The sequence below is a fragment of the Echeneis naucrates genome, chromosome 21 (genome assembly GCF_900963305.1).
Source record: "Echeneis naucrates chromosome 21, fEcheNa1.1, whole genome shotgun sequence".
NCBI lineage: Eukaryota > Metazoa > Chordata > Actinopteri > Carangiformes > Echeneidae > Echeneis > Echeneis naucrates.
This window is the reverse complement of record NC_042531.1, coordinates 15,508,562-15,533,103: the sequence shown is the minus strand read 5'-3', so window position 1 is coordinate 15,533,103 and position 24,542 is coordinate 15,508,562. Positions and strand designations below refer to the sequence as shown.

Below are 24,542 nucleotides of genomic sequence, written 5' to 3'. Positions count from 1 at the left end.
TATCCTGTCAACTGAAAAAAAAAAAAACTAACTAAAAACCAAAAACAACTGACTCCAAAGAGTCTTCACTCAAAAAACTCCTGCATGAAAGTCAAAGTCAGGACACCTGGACCTGCTGACCCGGCCCTTGCTTCCTACCTCACTGGATTTAATCCATTTTTATTTAGATTTCCTCTTGCCCTCTTCAAAAAAAACAGATCAGTACTGAACTGGGGTCAGTAGCTGTGCACATTTTGTCCCCTTTAAAATTCTTCGACCTTTAGAATATTTCACTACATAGCCATGAACCGTGTTTCCTTCTGAATGAAATAATGACCCTGGCTGAAGAAGGGCCTGGCAAAGAGATGAACAAAGAACAAAAGAAAGAAATTTTTGTCATCCCGTATCTGTATCATCTCACCCTAGCTATCTAGCTATTTCTTATCAGAAATCCATCTCTGAATAGGTAATAGATCAATAGATAAGATATAGAGCGAGATCAGCTGAAGAATAAAGCTTTCAACCTGAGCAAAGGGCATTTGTTGTTCATCATGTTTTTGATAGTATTTATGGGGTTTCAGGCTTCCTTCTCTTCCTCTGTCAGCAGCAAGTCATGTTAACATTTTGTGGATGTGTGGATGTGGATGGTGAAATACATTACATGCATCATCTCCATGAACTTCATGCTTCATGAATATCTCGCTCTCCTGCTCTCATTCTCATCCTGCGCTACCCCCCCCCCCCCCCCCCCCCCCCGCCTCTCTCAACCCAACCAGTCGAGGCTGATGCCCTGCCCCCGCCCACTCTATATGTAAAGTGCCTTGATGTAACTTCATTATGATTTGGCGCTATATAAATAAATCTGATTTGATTTGATTTGATTTGAATATGTACACTCTTTCTAGCTGTTTCAACGTTCCTTCCTTGGTCTCACAGATTTACTCATTCACGTTTTGACAAAATCACACTTTTTTGTTCCGTTTTGCCTTTTGAAATTTTATAAATGTCAAGTGGTACCTGGGAACATTGTTTATAATTTCAGCATGCTAATATAAAATTATATGCAGACAAGGATGACAGGGCCTCAATCAGTATTTCTTTCAGAGCTACGCTTTCATAGAAGTATTAGATAAGTGGACATTTTATGCTTTTTCTAGTGTAAGAAAATACAAGGAAGACTCATCAAAGTCCTGCTTTGGGGAACCTAAATGCCTTTCATGTCAGTCCATTTGATGATATTTTTCAGTTTGAAGTGAGAGAAGAGGAAGAAGAAGAAAAAAAAAAACAAAAAAAAAAACAGATGGACTGAAAAGTCAACATCACCATCCCTGAAGCCATGCCACGAGCAAGTCTAAAAACTGAAAACCAAAAGCACAGAGGTGACAAAGTCAAAATGACCTTCTAAGGGTGGAAGAAGTGTGAATGATGAAGATGAAGCGCCCATCCATCACATAAACAAAGTTTAATCCCACTATCTAATCACTATGCTGCTAATTCCCTAGCAGCATAGCTTCCCTCGTGTGAGGTGAGGGGGAAATTTTTTTGTTCCAACCGCATCAGGACAACCTTTCAGTGAACTTTAAACAGAAATGTCACCACACAGACATTAAAGTGATCATTTGTGTTGTGTGGCATATTATCCACGGTCAATGTATTACCTGTAGTAGATTTGGGATGGCATGCTGCCAGTTAGGAAAAGCAGTCAGGAGTACCAGCTGTGTACTGCTGTGGATGTGGGGACTGCAGAGGAGACGCCCACCAAGGGCACCCTGCTAGCTCAACCAGTGGAGCACATGTCACAAACACTTTGGCCTAATGGCAGCAGCCCAGGCTCCAAAATTACCCATGGCCCATTGCTGTATGTCACATCCGCTCTCTGTCCCTGTCCGTTCTGTCTCTCTCATGGTGGTGGTCCCAGTAAAGACAAAAAACATGGCAGAGAAAATGGATATTTCAAAAAGAAATCTATGTCTGTGTAAAGTACGTGTGCATATTTGTGTATAATGTACAACAGTGGTTAAGGTTAGATGAGTGAGACTGAGAATGTGAAGTTGACATCCTAGTTACCACGTAGCAGAACGGCAGATAGAAATCAACATTGTAGGAGCTGAGTAGGTTTTTTCTTAAGGTCGCCATAGCTTTTGGCTTTTTTTTTTGATTGGCAGCGGCCTGGATATGGGTGGGTGAGTATCAAACCTTCCTCAGCAGGCTGCTATCGCTGCTGCATCTAAATTCACGTATGTCTCATATGCCATAGTACACTGCAGCTGATGCACAGTCGGAATGATAAATCACTTTGGACATTAAAATCCAAGCTGGAACAGAAGGTTGCCTCAAAGTCCTGAGAGACCTGGATGGACAGCATTTTACCTGTGAAAGACCAATATCTTGAATCTGAATAACTGTTTCATATCTAAGTTACACAAATGACCCATAGCTATATAATGACCGTCTAATTTTTAAGCCTGAGCACACATGGTATGTAAATGTTCTGCTTGTCAGCGTCCACCCTAATACCTGAGGGAGATTGCTATGTAGGTGTACAAAAGGCCATCCAGCAGCAAGGCAATCGGGAAACATAAAGCCTGCTGATTAGCATGGAGATCGAAAGTGCAGCTGTGGAACCAAACTTTAGTTAATCCCACAGCGGCTGGTTGGGTCAGCACCTCCCAAACAAACACAATGAGTGGTCACTTAGCGAGAAGCAGGACAGCATCCACTCACACATTTAATAAAGCGTGCAAAAAATAGATGGAATAGCAAACGAGTTTCCTCCAAGATAATTGAACAGCTGTAGACTCTAAATGAAGGTTGAGGCGATGTCTCCTACCTCCGAGAAACACGCTGACATGGCCCGCAGCTCAGTTTTAACTTGAGGGGTTATTTATTTTCAAATCAGTGCAAGACTTTTGGATGATATGTCCTTTGCCACGCGACATACATCTCACCATACCTGTCAGGCAGGTGTAGCGGCAGTACGCCCACAGCGTGAGGAGGCCCGCTGTGCTGAGGTTCCTAACAACGCACCCCTGTGGACCCTGAATTCATTCATCTTTAATGACCCGCACACAACATCATAATTTCCTGATGCAATCATTGCCCATAGACCTCATGCAGATAAATGTGAACAGTACTTCTGTGTCCCGCTGTTTGCCATTATAAATAGCTACTAATGAATCTTTACTCTCAAGCCTACTCATCCACCTTTGACATGAATTATGTGTTATTGTGGTTGTGAGAGCCTGCTGCCAAGAAACATCAGATGGTGTAATTATTGCCACTTCCAGTTTAAGTTGCACAGCCCTTTAAGTTGGATTGCGTTTGCAAAGAGGTGTTTGGGAGGGCAGTATGTTTTAGTTTCTGTCCAGTCCTACGTTCACGTTTTGAGTTATGCTTTGCTTCTAAAGACTAGCTTTGATACCGTGTGCATCACAAAACACTTGTATCTAATAATTTAACAGAGATTCAGTTGGTCATTTGTGAGTCTCTTCGTTTGACTCACAGCCCTCTATGTAACGTAGTTATGACTTTGTTGCATAACTCTTAACTAACAAATATTTATTTCCTACAACATGAATTATGGATCCAATTATGGATTCATCGACTGTGGGCGTGCAACAAGGCTTGGCCACATAATGGTGCTGGTTAGAGCTAATAGTGGCTGTATTGATAAGAATGGTTGCTGAAAGATAACACTGTCATTTCACCATGTCCTGAAAAGATCAAAAGAACAATTAAGTAAAAATTGATAAGCTCTGATGAAGACTTGCAGGAAATCGGAACTGGTATCTCTCTTATCCTTCCTTGCAAAAAGGTCCACCAACCCTGACAGAAAGTGTTTGAAGCTTTCTTGTCATCCTGCATTATGCATGAATGTGAGGGCCGGCTGAAAAGCCTCCAAAATTTATTGAGACCCTGGCTGGGGTGACAGCTTTTGGTTGGAGTAAGAGGCTAAGCTGATCTGCTCCAGGGCTCAGCTGACAGAGCTTCCCTTAAATACAGTTTAAAATACGGTGTCGCCTGATAATTTCTATTGCATGCAAATGACAAAGCAACAGCCAACCATGCCAGTGTGCATTAGAGCACATACATTTGTTTGGTTACTTTGCAACAGGTTGGTTGTGTTTGTAAAAAGATTTAATCAAGCTAACCACAGTGGATCGGGCCACAGTAATTACACTCTGACACTCAAATTAGACACTGCAGTTACCTGATGGCTGTACAAGGCTTTAATCGGCTGAGAGGGAAGGCCACCGTATGTTGTTTTGGGTTATATGCCAGTGAAGGCATTAATCTTTTCTCTGTTTTCTGTCAGCACCAGATAATAGCATTGTGGTTAACCCTTATTATATAGTATGTACAAGCAATATTTAAACATTGCATGCATTTGTAAAGGAGATGTGGTCATTGTGGTCTATAAATGGATAATGTATGTATGTGGCATAAATCATTCAGTGTTTATGTTCTACTGATACATGCTAACTGGATGGGAGTCGCTGTGGAGTGTCACCAAATGAATAAAGGCAGGATTTAAGTGAAACAAATAAAATGTGCCTTTTCCCCCCCTCACCTGTACAGAAACATCCTGTAACTTTATGCAGTTGTCATGTTTACTTCCCTAACTAATAATTTAAGGGCAAATATTAAAAAATAAGAGATCATAAAAACAGTGAAACAGCAATTTGTTTATCCTGCAGTCTGTTTGAAGCTGCAGGGCCACAGATGGTGAGACAACTGAAGCTCAAGATGAAACACACAAGGTGTAAAACTGCTCATTTAAATTCAAGGAATTTATAATGGTTTTTTTTTGTTTTTTTTTTAAGAATACTCAGCAATAATCCCATTACTATACTGCTTTCAAAATGGAAAGGTGGTTTTGTAAAAAAAAAAAAAAAAAAAAAGAGAGAGAAAACGACTTAAGCTGTTTGCTTAAAGCAGATTTCAAGGTATGTGTTTGTGATTAAATATATAAATTTCACATATTGGGATAACAATTAATTGCAATGTACTTAAAATTGAACTTATATATATATATAACAAAGTTTTACCCTTTTATTTAATGGATACCATGTGGGTTTGGATGGCACTCATGTGGCCTGTCGCTACTGTCAGCAGATCTTTTTTGCCTATTCATTGCAAAGTGAGTGTGTTCCAGAGGAAAGCTCTCTGGGAAGAGCAATGCCACACTGCGTCTACAGTGGCAATGACTTCAGAAACTGCTTATCTCACTTAAGGACATAAAATACAAATACTTGACCGCAGGCACTCTCTGCTGTCAACATTTGACTTGCCGTTTGGGGTACGTGGTAAACCTTTCCCTGAACTATTGTTTAGGCTGTTTAGGTAAAAGAGTGCGCCAATTTTTTGTCGTTGCTTTCATAAATCACGGCCGCAAAATATTATATAATATATTATATTATATGTTTGTTTAACAACTTTGTCATTTAGTTGGTTATAATTTTTTTTTTCTGACAGGCTAGATAGACTTTCCTCTAATGTTATTGTTCATCTGAGTCAGGATTTGATCAGGTCTGCTGAAGATGAGATGGGTTTTATTGAACACATTACCTTCAACTGTCGGAGCTCATGTCATGAATTGCATGACATATTCCAATTCATAGTGTTTGCTTTAACGGTCTTGCTAGAATAGTTCTTTCATCAATTTAAGGCGCAGTGAAGAGTTACATCAGTGTTTGTGTCCTCTGTGATACTGAGTACAGGAGGACAGCGCTAATTTGTGCACACTGCCAGTCTCAGCTCAGACAATCCATAAACTTCCATGGTGATATGTGGGAATAAGAGTTGCGCGTCTATAAAAAATGTTGCTTGTTTATGTAGCTGCTCCAAGATTTATATCAAGATATCACAACTTGGTTTTTCCAGCTTTGGCTTTAAAAACTCTACCTTTTCACAAACATCAGTCAGGCATAATTAGGCCGCAAGTGGAACACAAGTGGGCTCTGACATTATGAAGTCTTTCTGCTCAATTTATAACCATTGAAGGAAATAATGCTCTCACAGCTATTAGTATCTCATCATTCAGTTGATTCATTCAGTGTATGTCCTTCAGCATACAACTGAGAACATATTGGACAGGCTAACTGGAAATACAGCCACTGTAAGAGGAAGAGCCTTTACCTATATTATCAATGTCTACAATAACCAGGCCCTAAAGAAGTGGTTCCCATTGTTACAACTTGTGAAATTTTAATAAAAGCACCTTCTAGTTTTGGGTATCTTGTTATATTTTGTGAGGTGTTGCTGATCTGCGAAGAATCCACTGAGATATTGCCCTCAAACTTTTTATTTATTGAGGCTCAGCGATGAAAAAAAAAAAAAAAAAAAAAGATATGTCTAGTGTTTCAACATAGAAATTTATTCAGGACCAAAAAAAAAAAAAAGTCTAGAAATTCATATCCCATTTTAGCACCTCATGGGCATTTCAAATTAAAAGTATATCACAAAATGGTACACAGTCAAAATAAATGGTTTAGAAAAATAGCACTGAAAATGGAATGTTTTTAACTTTATTTCAGCCATTAAGAATTTATCTATTTATGTCGATGCTCTGATGTCATTTGTTACCTATTCCCATTGATCCAATGCCCTGGCAATGCATCTTGTTATGAAGTAGTGAGCACAGCAATTTCTCCATTGGATTCCATTATACTCTTACCCACAGTGGTCTTTAATTTTCAGATGCACACAAACACACACCCACGTACACCTATATGCAAAAAAAAACCACAAAAAAAAACATCTGCACCGAGGTTCTGCTGATGGAGCATCTCAGTCTTTTGAAAGGGTGATTATCAAAGAGAAAATAAGGGATGGTTCAAAAAGGCTTTCTTTCTTTCTTCCACTGACAATCAGCTGTTGATAGGTTGTTATTATAACTGAACAATGCCGTGCAAGAGAGTGGGGGGCTGATCTTTCAAAACAGTCCAGATAGGTTTGGCATCTTATTTTGAAGCAGCAATACACGTTTATGGGCTGAAAATGCAGTCAGATTTGATATTTGTGTAATCCAGTGTTCAATACTAGCTGTTCTGAAAGTGGCCAGCAACTATTATATTTTTTACTTTCCTTGGTCACTGTCGGTAAATATTTCACTCAACATGTGCGAGAGCAGAGTGAATAATATATTTCATTTTTCAGAAACAAATGTTTTGAACAGTGTTTGGTCTTCCTTTGTTTTCAGTATGGTATGTGTCCAAACAGTTACTGAGGGCTGTCCAAGTAAACTTGTTCTTGATTTATGAATAAGAAAAACAAAGATTTAAATAATGGCATTATTAATGTTGTTATAATTAATAGAAAAATAATCGGCTAAATAACAGCCAATAAACATTTATTCAGTCAATAGTCACCACGAAATGAAGCCTGGTGGAGGCACAGTGAGAAGACTAATGACGCAGAAAGCGACAAGCAGCAGGCAGCAGGCTTAGTTCCACAGAATACCAAGACTGCCATCCCATGGCCAATCAGTGAACATGGCTGTCCTCTGAGACGCAGAATGCAGACACCAGGATATGGCACAGTCTCTAAAATTGGAGTTATTCTCTGTCCATTGCATTTATCTTACAGGTCGAGCACAATTCCACCGAGTCTGTTTCTCTTTCTGTATAATGAAGGACTGTGATGGTGCTTTATCACTTGAACATCCTCATCCCCAACATTAGCTCTGATATAATGAGGGTTACTCAGAGGACGGGGGTCCTATCCACAGAATGATAAAAGACCCAAGAGTGCGTCGGTGACACTGCATCGGTCATTAGCCTGGCTTACTTTGGCCTTTCATATATTTCTAAATAAGTGCCTTCCTGCGGGTTTAACAGACCACCTAATCTGCCTACTTAGAGGTGAAAGGGACAGTGGAAATCCAGAGAGGTGAGCGTCAGGCAGGTAAACATGCTTATCAGAGGTGTGACATGTCTGGCTTCTCTAGTGGAAATCCTGCCACAGGCTTTCAAACCTGGTGGGTTTCACAGGTGATTTAAATTGCTGGGGATTAGTGTGCTTATGTGAAGCATGCAGGAAATGTGGAACAGAGAGTGCCATTAATGTCGCAGGTTTAAATTCCCTCATGTTTCTAGGCACATTCCCCTTTAAAGGTGAACACTAAATTTAAGAATTCACCTAGTGTTTGCCCATCTGATCAATACTTGTTAATATACAATTCTCTTCTTAAAAGAGCAGAGAAGTAACAGTCTTATCTATGACGCTGTTAAGATGCACAGCCTGGAGCTGCTGCAGTACCAACAAATAGCCAATTGATTTGAGGACATGAGGGATACTAGAGGGTTGACAGCAAAGGGGACTTAATGCTAAAATAGTGCTGGAAAAGATGCACTCTACGTTCCCAGGAGGCTATAGAAATATCACTGCAAATCTTCAATCCCGCCAGGATTACTATAGGAGATTTTAAAATAAAGCAGAATAAGGTCACTATAAACTCATGTTTGAGGAAGAGGGACTCTGCAGGAATTGTGCAGGCATTTGTTCTGTAAAATGTAGTTCCCTTCCTGTCTGGATGTCAAAGGCAGTGAAATCTCAGTATATCAGAGCACATTGACGGGGGGGGGGGAGTATCTTTCATTATCCACAGGTTAAACATTTTGAGAGTTATAAATAGTCTGTCTTTGCCTGGTAATGTATTTAACCCCGATTTCACATTGTGAAATAAGTTTGACTGACTGTGGCCGCCCCTCAGGGTTTAGCGATGACAGCCTGTGACTGGTTCATCATGAGTATGACACCATTTAGGATGAGAATGTTAGGTTAATTTAAAAAAAAAAAAGAAAAAGGTTGTGTATCACTGTCAAATTGAAGAAAAGCAGGCCATTGGCATCCTTTCTAGATGGCAAAGAAACAATCATTGCAAAGTGAGTAAGTGGTGGGGTGTTTGACTAAACTAGGACATAGAATTCCCCAAAGGGAACAAGTGAAAATCATAGCATTTCCCATTATTGGTTAATGTCAAATTAAGTGCACAGTGTCCCTTCATTAGTTGGTGCAGGTAATGGAACTAGTTAATGAAGGGCAAAAGGTAGCAATGTTGATGTCATTTCAGGCTATTTTGGGACAAAATGTAATCAAACAGTGAAATGATCCCTTAGTCACCAAATGGTTAAAACTGTTCAGAGCAAATCTTTGTCTCAGTGATGGTTTTGACAAACAAAATAACATGCAGTAGTTACAAAGAAAAAAAGAAAGCATTTATTCAGAAACACTCTCACTTCAGAGAGATAAAAGCACACTCACAGTATAAGAAAGAAAGAAAGAAAGTAAAAGAAAAGAGGACATGTTACAAAGAATGGTTTAGGCAGTGGTAGAAACGTCTTGTTCACTGTAGCACTTGATGTAACGGTTAAGGAGTTGGCACCCCTCGAAGCTTCACTCTCACACACACACACACACACACACACACACACACACACACACACAAAGAGAGATTGTGTGGTTTTACTTACATACATACACACTGTACATACAGAAGTTTTTTTTTTTTTGTAATTTTGTTGGCACAAATTGCATGAGGTCCACTTCTTGGGTATTGGCAATCATGTTGATCAAAGACAGACTAGAAAAAGAGCATCAGATTTGTTTGGGTTATTAAGCAGATACTGATTGAAGCAGCATTGTGGACCAGAAATGTGATGACCACCTGGATTGTCAACACCTGCCTCACAGCATAGAACAAGCAAACACTTCAAATTCAACAGTGATGTAAAACAGGAAGTAATGTGCACTGTGAGAGGAGTGGGAAAAGGCCAGATTGCATGATGAAAAGCAGGTCTTCTCCCCCCTATATATCACAGTTTATCTCTGACAACAGTATCAACACCACGGACTCTGTTCACAGCTTCAAAATGTCTAGTTGACCCCTTTTTTGCTTTTCTGTGATTCAGAGTCACTAGATATTTAATTTACCTCCTAAAGAACTACTAAACATCTCATGATTGATTTTCATGCGAGGCCTGGTAATGAAACAAAATAACCCTGTTTGGCAACATGTCATGTGATTGCACTTGATGATTTTTCTGTTGTCAGAAAATCACAAATAATGAAAAACTGGAAATGCAGCCTCAAAGATGAAAAGTTTTGGAAAAATATTTTAAGACAAATTCCAACATGCAGAAAAACAACAGGAATTTGGAGGCCAACATCTTCAGACAGGACACTGATTACATATGACAGACAGCAGCATTAGAGCTCTTGTACATTGATAATCATAGACTCAAGGGGTCTACATTAAGGTAAAAAATATGCAGGTTAAGATTAAGAGCACTGTTTACTCAACAAAGACTTAATAATTCTGGTGTAAAACGCACTGAACCAAAGTCAAAGGCAGTATAATTGCTGAGTTAAACAGTGCAGACTGTCTTGAGCAGCAGAGTTAGTGTCAGTGGCAGTTTGGTCATTGGCTTACTATGAGCCATCAAGCACTGCAGTCCAAGTCACAGTCATAGTGGTTATCTTCCAAATTAAAAAATAAAAAAAATTACCCAACCGCTACTCAGATTTCATCTATTAAAAATGGCAAAAAAAAAAAGTGGTTGAAATCGCTCTAGACACTAAACTATAGCCAGCTACTGAAAAAGATTCAATTTCATTTGAAAGACAATGGGAAGGACTTTGTTCCCCAACTTCACAGTTGTATGGTTGGGTGTTAAGGTCCATGAGGAGTTCAAAGTAAACAGCATCTCTCTCTCAAGCTCTTCTTGTTCTTCTTGTTCTTCCCTTTTCCATTTCTGTCCTTGTTTTCTAAAAGTTTCTTGCCTCGTACTTCTCGCATCAGGTCAAAGAACACCTGCAGAGAAAAAAGGGGAAAGAAAATCGGTTTAGTATCAACTTCATTAGCATAACATGCAAATCTGATATTTAAAAAAGATAAATCCTACTTTGGAAAATATACCAGTTAAGAATTGGGTTACAACATAAGATAGGTCATGGATGCACCTTGTCAACATTGGCTCTGGTTTTGGCTGATGTCTCTACATACTGAACGGCCCACTCCTCCGCTTTCCCCCGGGCCTCGTCCACGGATACCTGCCTGCGTTCCTCCAGGTCTGACTTGTTCCCTACCAGCAGGAGAGGGATCTTGTCCTCCTCCGCCTTAACCCGCAAGATCTGCTCCCTGCCAGCAAAGAGTTTGCATTTTTAGTACGTTCAGTATTTTTTCATTACCTAAGCAAGTGAGTGGTCTTTGTCACTAAACCTACCTGCAAGCAATGTCACTTTGCTTACTCACGAGTTCCTCAGCATTTTAAGGTGTACCTGATCCTGCAGTGCTGGTGACTGAATTTGCATATAAGCCTCAGTATTTTGGTCTTGCTGAGGATAAGGAGAAGCTGTCTAAATCCTATCAAAACCTTCCTTCCATGGCAAAGCCACTGACATCTTCTCTTTACAATATTACATAATGCTATAGCAAAACCATTAAAGCAAAGGCATGATGCTGGTTCTTTCTTCTAAATGCCAAGCTCTCAAACAATCTTCTCACCTGGATTTGCATCCCTAATGTAGGAATTGGTACTGACATATACTGACACATACCTGTTATTAAATGGACATTAAATGTTAACTCTGTGTTCCGTGGATACATTCTTCAGCAATGTAAACAAATGAAGAATATTCATCACATTGGTGATGGTCAACAATAACTGTCTGAGAAGTAACTAAGCGCTAATACCAATATAATACAATACAATACAATACGAATACGAATACCTGAATTCTGCAGTGGCAGTAAAGGACTCATGCTCTGTGATGGAGAAAACCAGCAGGAAGCCCTCGCCGCTGCGAAAATAGTTGTCCCTGATAGCAGCGTAGTCCTCTTGGCCTGCTGTGTCCAGGATGTCAATCTGGACCTCCTCCCCATCGAGAACCACCTTCTTCCTGTAGCTGTCTGCCTTAGTGGGCTCATAGTCCTCTACAAACTGGTCAGAAGGGGATTTGTTTCAGTTTTTGAAGTTTAAATACATTTTACAGGATGTATTTTCACGCCTAAGGCAACGTGAGGTATGAAGAGTTAACATTAGCAGCTAGGGATGCCCTAGGACTCTTTACACAAAACTTTATTCAACAATACATTCTAGTGTCAGGCATTTCAGACATTAATTCAAAAACTTCTTGCACAGAACATGATGATGATAATAATAATAATAATAATAATAATGCCTCACATTCTGCTTCAACTATGATGCAGGAATCAAACCACTACAGTAAACCTTTGGTATTCACGAGGTTTTGTCTAGAAAGTATCACTCAAAATTAACTGGTGATGTATCGCCAAAACACAAGGCCTTCTTTGACATAAGAAATGTTTGGTGCAAAACAACACACATCAATGCTAGGCTTCATCTGGCATGTCCCTTCATACCTGGCAGACACCTCTAAGTCTGGGCTTCATATATACCATCACCACATGCAGCTGGTGTTTACAGTTCCAATGGTTGAAGTGGAAGTTAAGGCTTCCAATGGACATCAGTCGGATGTCTGAAAAATGTCTCTGACAGGCTGCTGGGTAGCAGCGATAAACTGACACTGTCTCTGCTCACTTGTGTTGAGTGCTGTTGTCACAGTCAGTCAATGTGGTCAAGGAAGCAATGGACTGGAGCAAAGTTTCTAAACCTTTTCATAGTTTTGTAGCATTACTGGTGTGAGAGCTGCTTGTTACTACAGTCACCTTAGATTCATTCATTATTTTCTAAGCCACTTAACATTAAACATTTCTTACTATTGGAAGTATTACATTGGAAGCTTTGTGTTGATGAGCCACTGACATGAAATTTGTACAGAAAGCCTTGGCTTTTTAATTCACCAGCTACCTATTTAACCAATCTGTATCTACATTAGAGCAGTAGAGCACTGCATTATAATAAAAAAAGGAAATGGTTTGACAATGGCGGATGATCGATTGATGATTGCTCTTGAAACCCAAACAGTTTTTGATTTTTGTTTAAAGGGAGTGTGTTTGCTCACCTCATCATACATGAACTGCAGGGTGAGTGCCGACTTCCCCACACCTCCACTGCCCACCATGATCACCTTGTGCAGAGCCAGAGAGCTCTGGTTTTTACCTTTGCTGGTAGTCATCACTGGATTCTTCTTTGTGTCTCTCTCTCACACATGTACTCACACACGCACGCATACACTTCCTCGCAACCAAACACACTGGCACAAACTGTGAATGACAAAAGTGGGATCAGATCAGTGCTTATGGTAAATAAAGCCCATATGTAGAGGCTATAAGTGCACGGACAAGTGCATGGACAGATGGCAGTTGTTACTTAACAGCTTTCACTGTCACAGTGCCAAGGCACTAGGCTTTGCTCCAACAAATCTTGAATCCTAACCCCCACCATTCCCATTAAAGTGCCAAATTGCCTCCTCATGAAACCTAGAACTTTATAAAGTTCGCCATCAAAAGGTCATCGTAGCTGATCAGTAGTAATGAAGCTATAATTCTCTGCTACAAGGCAGCATTTAGGAATGCATTAAAATAGGGCATCATGTTCTAAACTCCCTCAATAGAAGATAGACATCACTGGTCATCTATCTGCTGTATTATGGCCCTGCCCTCAGAGGGCGAAAGCTCAGACAGAATTACTTCACAATATCATCTATCTCTGTTGGAAATGTCTCTTCTGACATTCCAGAAGACTGTAAACTCATGTCTGTCCTGTCTTGACATCCACGGCCTTAGTGTGGACTGGACAGGAAAGAATTGAACACGTCACACCTCACAAGGTTAATTAGAAAACAAGGACATATTGCAACCAAGATCAACTGCCTCTTTTAGTTCCGGCTGAGAATGGATTGAGTGTTTATCATTTTCTCATTTGGATAACCATTCATGATCACAAATTTAGTCAAAACATGCCATTTGTAAGTAAAAAATAAATTGTTTTCTTATTTTTCTATTAATGGCAAAAATCTTGTGTGATGTCTTGAGAATATCATTCTGGCATTTACAAAACCCTCTTGTCATTTAAGGCACCAAAAATGTAACAATGTTTTCTACAAAGCAAAAATCTACACTGATAGCAGACCACTCAGGACCATAAAATCTGTTAGCTCAACCTCTGGAAAATAGAACTGTGATTATTATTATAAAGCAATGAAGGATATTTATTGTTGTGTCAACTAACGCAACCATAAAAAAGATTGGATATTGGCAAAAAAAAAATACTTCAACAATGAACATCCCTTGTTTGGCTGTAATGATGCATGGCATTAAAATGGTCATTAAAACAAATATTGATGGCTAGTTTAATGATCATTTAATCCTTCAGGGACAGGCTCTGGTATTTTGCCTTTCATTGTACTGGTCGATAGTTGAACGGCAATGACAGAAAAAAATGACAGTGCTCAAATCCTGTACATCTACGTCACAGAATGCTTTAAGCTCTGAGAGTTTGTAGAAGAACAATCAAACAACCAATATCCTTTTGTTCAACTCCAGCAAAAAGCATTTCCTGCAGACCTTTATTTGGCTTCTGTATGCAGTTTTAAGTGTTCACACACTGTTATTATCTGTGCTCCATCTTTTGCAATTTTGTTGATGAATCAATAATTGCAAAAACTCATTGTAATCCAACAAACCAGCACCTACTCACCTGCTATGCACAGTTACCAGCTGCCCGCTTGTATAAATAAAGTCTAATGCCTTGTAGAAATAGAGCTAGGGTTGTGACAGACAGTTTGACTGGATATCTTGAGCATCTCTGTCAAAAAACTCAATACTCTTGTTGTCATTTCATGAGGACAAACCTCCTTTTCCCACCTGTCTTGTTATTCTATCTGTAGAAAGACATATTCCCTTTCTCCTGATGTCCCCCTAAAGACTGAACTGAGCTGATTCATATTAATTCATGTCATATTTTGTATAATCAGCTTCTCCCCTAACAGTAAGCATTTATTATTGGCTTACAAAATGCTTACAAGACATGACTGGAGAGAGAACAGGAAAAAAAAAATCATATTGTAAATGTTGGTGATTTTATAATGAATAAAAAAATAAAAAAAAAGACTTTGAATGAATTTGCAGTCGCACATATGAGCATTTGTTGACACATTTCCTAGCATTGTTGAAAACAGGGCATGACACTGGCATCAAATGAGACTCACTTTAATATGCAGAAGCTATAGTACTACAATTTTGGCTGCTGAGGATGTGGCATCTTTGTTCCACTCTCTGTAACCAGGAAGAGAAGTCTGACCTGTGCTCTTCCTGCCTTTGTTATCAGTCCAGACCAGTGAAAGGGAATATGACACACACACACACACACACACACACACACACACACACACACACACACACACACACACACACACACACACACACACACACACACACACACACACACACACACACACACACACACACACACACACACACACACACACACACACACACACACACACACACACACACAGGGGCAACAATTTCAATTATTTAGTTATTACCCACTTCTCTGTGTGCATGCACATTCCAATTGCATTAATAAAGTGATCACATTTCAACTGAAGAACCAAACTAAAAAAGGTTAAGCAAAAGAAAGTGCTTAGTGCAGACTTTCCAAAGGAAGTTCAGACATTTGGGAGGAAAGGTCTTGCCATCTTTCAACCAGCTGCAGTTCCACCCAATTTGTGCACCAGGTTAAAGCCGAGGGCAATGACATAAGAGGAATTAATATTTAGGCCTGACCCAGATATAGAGCTAGAATCTGCTTGGTACTAGTCCTTGTCATGGGATGTGAGATTATGGAGGATGGGGTACAGCCTAACGGACCACTCTGGTTACTAAGGTCTTAAAATATAGATGACACCAGTGCGGTGTGTGCACGACAGGAATTCATTAATATTCCCTTTAGAGAATGGGCTAGTGGCGCCTCCCTGCTCATCTTAACACTTTGGCAAGGATGTGACAATGTTTGCTAGGACCCACACCCATGCAAAAAAAAAAAAAAAAAAAACTTACATCAACCAGAAAGAGAACAAGAACAAATGTTGTTGTTACCTTGCCTTGCAAATAGACATTTTTTTTACTTTTCATGACCACAGATGTACTACATTCCTTAATAGTTTTGATGGATTTACCACAGATAAAAATCTTCTGATATTTATTCCATCAGTTCATGGACATGAGCATGTTGGCTGGTGATCTCATGTGGAACATACTTCCTTCTTTTATATCCTTTTTTTAAAAATAGTGCAGCTCTCATTTTTTAGGTATAATCCATTACTGAACCCTTCTTAACTCAGAGATCAGAGTGTCATTTGAAATTGGAAACAAACTAACAACATATTACCATAGGCTTAATCTTATTTGTCATGCACTAAGCTTAGTGTATTTGAAATCTGGTGTGCATGAAAATTCAAGCTATGTGAGCCAAAGCCAAAGAGAACCTGATGACTCTTCCCTCTCTCTGCATTCCTCAGGTCACAGGGTGAAGGCATTTCCTATCCCCAGCTAATGAAGAAAACAGAGGCCTTCAAACTACAAGGACTTGAGGGAGACGCTTTGCTCAAGTCCATCAAAACAGACAAGGCAGCCTAATGTGTTCCCAAAAATACATTTCCACCCCAAGTTACAGGATGTAATGTCATTTGAGGGGGAAAACTGGTGTAATTCCTCTAAAAAAATGTGATACTGAATCAACTTTCGCATTTTTTTTTTAACGTCTACTTTTCACCCCTTACTCTTGTTAAATCCAAACAGATCCTCCCTTGACACTTCTGCAGCCAGAAAAGCAAAGTTCCTAGAGTGATGCCCCAACACTCAAATCAAAACTACTCCAGCAATTGTGAAAGGAGAGCTGAATCCTTAGATTCTGGACAGCTGCATATCTACTCAGTCATTTTTATAGTTTGCTGTGGTCAAAGCAATACATGATTCAACACAGCCAGGAGATAGGGGGGAAAGAATGGCTCTTGTAATACCACAACAACTGGTATTCCAGATGCTGAGGTTCGTTTATCACACAACAAATCAACAATGCATAATTTAAAAGCAAACAACTGCAAATACATAGCAGAAATGTGTTTAGTCAAGATAATTATCATGGTCACTGACAGTGAAGACAGGGAAATTATTCATCCTAGAAAGACAGTATGCAGCAGCAAGGAAGAATTTTTCAAAAAGCACCCCACAGTGCATACTAACAACTCTTGGCCAACGGGGTACACAGAGGAGCCTTTGACAAAACTGGGCAGCTAAATCCTCTCTAATTTAGCAACACTAAGTGGGAAGCTTTTTCAAACACATCTCTCTTTTACAGTTTTTTTTTTCCTTTCTCAGTGCAGTGGAAATAAATGCTAAGGAGCAAATGCAATGTTGTCTTCAGCATATACGTTATTATAAAAACCTGTCATGTAAAAGGCTTTTAGGTTCAGCATGAACAGCCCAGATACATTTCCTTACCTCCTTGCAGCAGACACAGTATGCTCCAAATATTCATGTCTATCTCATTACCTTTGAAATCCATCAGTATGATTCAGGTTGGACAGAAAAGAGGAGTTCAGATCTCAATATGAATTCTCAGACAAATCCATTCCTTGCTGGTGAGTAACTCTCACTGCTCACTACTCATCTCCAACCTGCAAAAAAAAAATTTTTGAACTTGCCTGACAAAAAGCACAACAGGTTGAGTTAGAAACCACCTCTGCCATGTGTGGGGCCTGGAGTGCTGTTTAAAATTGGCAGGGATATAATCATAACATTACACCCCCCCCCCCCCCCCCCCAAAAAAAAAAAAAAAAAAAAAAAAAAAATCTACCTAAAATCCCCCACTATCCCTCTGCCTCACAGCTGAGATGTGTTCACGGAGCCCACGGTGCCCGTAAACTTTGCTCTTTGTCGCACTAGCCTTTTGACAGTCTTTCAACTCACTCTGCCATGCGATATTCCCATCTTGGGACGAAAGGGAATACTGTAGCTCGCAGCTACAGACATAATACTCAACTATGCTATGAAATCCTCCTGTCTTTGTCACCAACTTAGACATAAATAGGCACACAGGAATACATTTATGGACTAGTGCACATTCAGAGTGCAGGTGCGTGGAGTAAAAAGAGGCTGAGTGAAGAGGTGGTAATGATGATGAGAGGTATTTAAAACCTCTCAACACACTCAAATGATGTGCCATGCATGGCAGGCCCAGTCTGTTCAGCTCAAACATGATCAAGTTGTGTTAGCATGCTATTGACAGTGTCAAATGAGAAATGACAGACTTGCTAATTAACCATTTACACTACATAATAATTATATTATAAATATTCAGACCCTTCAGTAAGCCACTTGAAATTTAGATCAGGGATCTCCCATTTCTCTTGATAACGTGTCTACAACTTGATTGGGTGTTAACCTGGTACACTCCAATTATAGAGTCTACCTGATTCCCCTGCTAACTTAACTAACACAAAAGTGTTGTTCTACAGCTGGATATTTAAATGCCTGTGTGTCTAAGGTCCCCGTAATACTGCCTTAATGAATTGTGCACAGCATGAATATAATGTTAAGATGACTATTAAAAATTGCTCTTTTCTTTCCTTTCTTTCTTTTCTGTGTATAATGTCTACATTAAGCAGACATTACAGAAAATCAGAAAGCAAAATCTGAGCAAATCTAAAATCTATCTTACAAAACCAAGTGCCGCTTCTGTGGTCATACAGTGTTTTTTAAAAATTCAAAACACAGCCAAAACATTTAGCCTGAAGGCACAGCCCCTGTGAACAGCCCTGCCAGTAGAGGATGCCAGAAACTGCTTAGGTGGAATAGATGCATCAAAATGTTAAATTATCATACTGTTTTGCAAGCAAATATTTGCATAACTTGTTCCTCTTCTTTGTAGGAAATATGATGCACTACTTTTCAAAACTGGTCACATAAGTGCACTGTTCACAACTACTGTATATGCCAGTGCATCATTGGCTTTCTTGTGGGGAAAAAGAATCCCTTAAGATAATATACTCCCCTTGTAAGCAGAAAATTTGTTTTTGTCCGATTCAGACTTTGGAAGTGAGTTGATAAATCCCAGGTACATGTTCCCGACATGTACCTGTCGGACAATCTATGTGAAATTTAGCCTATATTCTGTATCTTCTGTCAAACTTCCAGGATATGTGCTAGATTAACAGAAGCCTTTTCTATAGTAAAGTAGTCAAATCAGACGAGAACAAGGATTTTTTTCAACTCCTAAGGCGTTGTAAATATAGCAATTAACTTTAATATAGAAAATTTATTTTTTCCCCACTGACAGGAAGCGAACAACTGATTGTAGTTTGGTATGCACTTATCTACATCTCAATCTACTTCATTTAATCACCCACTTTATAAGTCCAGTAAAAAAAAAAAAAAAAAAAAAAAGTCTTTTCGCTGTTGCCCTCCCACTCCCATCATCATTAGCTGATGGCTTTCTGACTCCAGTGCTTTTATACACCAAAAGCCTGGGTCACTCTGGAACTTCGTCGGAAAATTAAGAACCAACTAGAGAAGTAGCAGGAGCTATTTCATATGAGCCAACTGAATTCTGTGTGAAACAAGGGGAATATAGTCTTAGAGATTAAGTTATCATATTCTGATGAGTTGCAGAAATAAACAGGAAGAACAGACCTAGCATTAAAAAATCCTTTAAGTGAAGAAAAAGACGTGGAAGAAGGATAAACATCCAGATAGTTTTGACAGAGAAAGAGGAAGAATGTGGGGCCTGTTCAGCCTCATTCACAAGACCTCTGACGCCATTCTTTGCTACAAGTCTACAAGTTTGCAGACAGCTGTATATGCCAGAGACAATCCAGCTGTGTTGCTGTTTACATGAAGTGACTTCCATACTGTCAGCGCTGGTTAGATACTGATCTACTGGAGAGTTTGTTAAGTGATGAGTCAGGCCATTTTCTAAATAGTCTGAAACAGCAGTTTGAAAAAAAAAAATAAATAAATAAATAAATAAATAACAATAATAATTGCATGGTATGAGGGGAAAAAGCTTTACTGATGTAGTGATTTAAAAAAAAACAAAAAAAAAAAACAAACAAACAAAAAAAAAAAACACCCATTGAAAGCTCCTAGACAAAACTGCCCACATCAGTTTTTAAAAATCTGAAGTTCAGCAAGACTGCTAAATAATCCCTATATTTATTTCTCTAAAAATATTCCAACTGTGCTGAAACTGGCCTTTAGTTGACGAGTTAATTATGAGAGGGTGGCTGCATGTCATTCAAAATGCGTTAGTGGCAATTAGTGCCATGCGATATTGAAATATATATTGCATTGTAATATAAAAATGTCTACTGTACAATATAATTCCCTATTGTTTATATTGTAATTTCAACATGTGGGCTACTGGGTTACCTCAGCTAATGGAACTGCAGCAACGCTGCTGTATTGCGGTAGCATTTTTATATCACCTGGCAGAGGCAACGAGCACAGTGAAAACAGAATCCACACAACTCAAAGAGGAATTGGTGCTGCAAAGGGGGAACCAGAAATCAATGATTTGGCTTTGGTTTGGATTTAAAAAGTAAGACACTGACCAGACAATGGTAATCTGCAGAACATGCCGCCAGCAAATCGTTACTAGCGACTCGAACGGAGAAAAAGTTCAGGGTTTAAGTTTAGGTCAGTATTTAATACCCTCCAAAACTTTGGTGTTTGTTCACCTGGCATGCCCCCTGTCTCTGTGATGACATCTGAGCTCTTTACCTCAAGTACTTCATCAACAAAAAGCAATGGTTCACTTACACAATTTTGAACAGGCGAATGAAGCAGTTTAAAAACAAAGCAAAAGATGCTTGCACAAAACCTTGTGAAGTCAGTCCTCAAACAATGAAACTGAGTGGACATGCTGTCCAAAATTGGAACATCTTGAGACTGTTACCTCTGATAATTGGAAACGTGAAGTGCAGGACCCCAAAGATAATGTGGGGCATTTACTTTTGCAGCTTAAGGACATTGTTGACCTGATTTATGCTCAGCAAATTTCCAAGGCTCAGATTGCTTATCTGGATGCTCTCATCCAAGAATATTTGGACTAGAACTAGGAAGGTACTGTTTCCAGATAGAAACTTGAGACCGAAACACCATTATTTGCAGCATTATCCAGGATTGATTCTTAAATTTGGCCCACTCATCAGGTTGTGGACTACATGGACTATGAGGAGAGCAAACATAAATTACTTCAAAAGATGTACAAGGCATCTTAAGAATTTCAAAAATCTGTGTTTGACTCCTTTAGAGAGGCATCAGAAGTTTCAGGCCTGTCTTTCTGCTGGGTTAGTGACTCCCCCAGCCATGCAAATAAAATATGGTTCACCATTTTACTCAGAGCTTTACAGTGAGGAAGTTAAAGGCACTTTCCTCTATTTTGGCTTCACTGAAAGAAATACAGAAATTCTGGTTAATGTGCAGGATACATGAAGGGCCAGTTTGTTGTCAGTAAGAATGATGATTCAGTTGAGTCTGGTGACATTATCCTCATTCTTGTGAAAGATGATATGAACAATGATTATTTTAAAAGAATGTATGGCTATAATGAGCAGTCAAATTAAACTAATTTATCTGGCATTTGTGGAAAAATTGGATCAAACACGTGGGGAATTATCAAGTGAAGGGGAAAAAAAACAAAAAAACAAAAAACAAAAAACAAAAAAAATCTAAATCAGGCCCTTTCCCTCTCACACAAACAGGCACCAAGGTCAAGTGGAAAAAAGGAGTAGAAGAAGAAAAGTGGTTGCAGTGAATCCCACAGCGTACACTCTGATTTCAGACCTTGTTGACTATGAGTGTACCTACCAGTGATGTTGAGGGATGATAGGATAAAAGGTGCACTTGATGTTTTATATACTGCAGATATTTTATTGTTGGAGTTACATTGCTGAAAGTTTTACAAAATGTATAGTTTAACTTGATCAAGTACAGTTTGTACATGTTCAACTTTAATGCACTTTTTTTTTTACTTGAAACAAATTGAGAGCTCAGAAATCCTTAAAGGAATAGTAATAGCGATACTTAAATGGCAAGAATATGCAATAAAAGCATGACAGCCTTAAAGCATAAATTTAAATCACAAGTCAAAACTTTACCCTGAGGCCATGCATTTCTGAGTTTTCTCAAATTTTTTTGTTACAGTATATAAACCGGGGAATTGAGCATTTGGCAGAGGACTTCCTTACTTTACTGCAAGCTACACTCGTGACTCCTGCATGACACCTGCCAATGGTCAGTTTCACAGCAAGATACACCATGATTCATTCAAGCACATTTGATTACACTCAGCAGGTCTTCAATAGGACCTCAGCAGATCAGTGGCTTAATATTTACAAACCTTATTATATAAGACAATAAGTAATAAATAATGCAGATACATGACACCATCATATTTCTATTTAGTAAAGAGGAGCTTCATTACATACTTGACGCTCATTCACAACTATTTTCAATTTCACTCATTCACTCTCTCCGATGAGCAGAGGTGATCTCATGAACAATAAAGTGAGTTAATCATTGTTTGCTATTTAGTCATATACTCTTAGTTTTACAGGGGAGGGCAGAGGGGAAGGCAGAGATATATCACCAGACAAATGCATTTGTTCAAAGCTGATTTATGTGGGTTTTTTTTTTCCTTTCTAACTTTTTTCCAAAACCTTTACTTGAGCTATTATTGTATTCAGTTCTACAAGTGTTTGTCTTATGCCACACTTTTCACATTTAATTTGCCAGTGCTGCCAAATGTGACAGCAACAAACCAGCTTTAGCTTTCACTAAAATTGCTTGAGGGATCTATGGCCATCTGATGAAAGCCCACAAGCTTTGACTGAATAATCAATTACCCTTTCACAGCACTTAATGAATAAATGACAAATATGCACTGAAGCACATCCCTAATGCATATCTGAACCACAAAAATCTGTCCTCAACCAGTATAAAAGACTATGGGGGGTTTTTGTCACAACAAAAAATGTTTTAGTAATTTAGTAAGACTAATGAGACAGAGATACGAGTCCTTTTTCCTTTTCCACTACTATTCTCGATTTCTCTGCCAACTAAAGAGTTGGTAAGAACTGAAAATGTTACACCCATCAATAAAATTCTGCATCAGTAAACACAGGAGTCAGAGCTCACACAAAACATGTGTACCACCCAGCTTCCTCACAGTACAGGATCCAGCCATGATAGCTGCCTTAATTATCTCAGTGTTTAGATGTCTACTTTGACTTTTCTGTATTTTGACACAGAGACCTCACCTTCAAAACAGGAACCAACATCCACCCACCCATCCACCCCATCAAAGCGAATTTCTAGTAGATTAGATATCTGGGGGATGAGGCTGGGAAACTCCAGCATTACATCACAAAAATACCAAACGCGCCGAATGAAAATGAACATGAATAAATCTATCAGTAGCGCGTGTGTGTGTGTGTGTTTGTAGTCTGTTATTATAACAACAGGGCGTTTTGCTGACAGTTGGGATTACACCAACGTTGGCTGAAGAAACCGTGGGCTAGTTTGGGCGTGTCGTGTCGGAAGGGAAAACTTTTCAGCACAAACCTCTCGGGTGAAATGTCAACAAATACAGCCCAGACCAGTTCATTTGAACAACTAATGAAGTTTAACGTTGTCTGAACCAAACCTTAGGTAAACCCAGAAGTGATGTGACTTCCCATAACTGAGCTAACGCCTCTACCAGCAGCTGGCCATCACCACGGACTTTGACTTGGACCACCGCCGCTGCAGTACACAACAGCAAGGTGAAGAACAAGAAAAAAAAAAAAACAAACAAACAAACAAACACACACTTCACTTATATCATTCATGAAACTTCGACTGACCACGAATGAAAGCAACAGTCCGTCTGACTCGGGCCGGTTAAGATGCTGACTGGTAGCTAACCGAAACATAACTTCACACGAACGGTCGTCTGACGTTCACGGTGATGTTGCTGCTCCACTTGTAGCCGTAGATGGCAGCTAACTCCAGCAACACAACAACAGGAGCAGACGTTCAGGCTAACTGGTGAAAACCTACCCGTGAGTAGGAGTTTATTAGAAACGGTTTTATCTCAGGCGGTCACACACACACACACACTCCCCCACCTTGGAAACGCTGGTTTGCTAGTCTTTCCTCAAAACAGGTGTGATTTTATTTATTTATTTATGTATTTATTGGTTATTTCATTTGACTCTCTGAGAGCCTTGTTAACACAAAGCCACTTTTTTCAGCCTATGTAGACATTTCAGAAGCCTTACCACAGCAGGGGTCGTCTCTGTGCCCTCCGTTCGCTATCCTGACGGCCGCATCGACAGAGCAATCGAGGGACTGACTCCCTGAAGCGAACCGCTCCTGCAACAAAAAGCCCCACCTTCCGGAAGTGAGCTCTGCCGACGACAGGATGTGACGACACCAACGCCACTCATTCAGCCTGTCACCGCTTTTTTCTTTTCACTGTGGAAAAACGGAAATGTATAAACCATTTGTTTCTAAATTAAATAAGTATAAGGATAAATAAACAGTAATCAAAACGCATTGTCAAGTAATTCCGTTAGTGGATTTCTGTTGA

At 39.4% G+C, this 24,542-nt stretch overlaps 1 protein-coding gene across 1 annotated transcript; it reads right to left on the bottom strand.

The window, feature by feature from the left end:
• Nucleotides 1-9,175: 9,175 nt before the first annotated feature.
• Nucleotides 9,176-24,341, bottom strand: ralba (v-ral simian leukemia viral oncogene homolog Ba (ras related)). The gene is made up of 5 exons (XM_029529991.1): nucleotides 24,232-24,341; nucleotides 12,967-13,168; nucleotides 11,713-11,921; nucleotides 10,942-11,119; nucleotides 9,176-10,792 (listed from the first exon to the last, which is right to left on the bottom strand). The coding sequence occupies exons 2-5, from the start codon at nucleotides 13,078-13,080 to the stop codon at nucleotides 10,670-10,672; spliced, it is 624 nt and encodes a 207-aa protein (XP_029385851.1). The 5' UTR covers nucleotides 13,081-13,168; nucleotides 24,232-24,341; the 3' UTR covers nucleotides 9,176-10,669.
• Between the last annotated feature and the right edge of the window lie 201 nt (nucleotides 24,342-24,542).

What these genes read in the sequence shown, in the direction of transcription:
- ralba (XM_029529991.1), bottom strand. Translation starts at nt 13,080, where the DNA reads ATGACTACCAGCAAAGGTAAAAACCAGAGCTCTCTGGCTCTGCACAAG. An exon ending in TGCAGTTCATGTATGATGAG is followed by an intron (nt 11,922 to 12,966) that starts GTGAGCAAACAC and finishes CCTTCTGACCAG; the next exon opens with TTTGTAGAGGACTATGAGCC. An exon ending in ACTGCCACTGCAGAATTCAG is followed by an intron (nt 11,120 to 11,712) that starts GTATTCGTATTC and finishes CTTTGCTGGCAG; the next exon opens with GGAGCAGATCTTGCGGGTTA.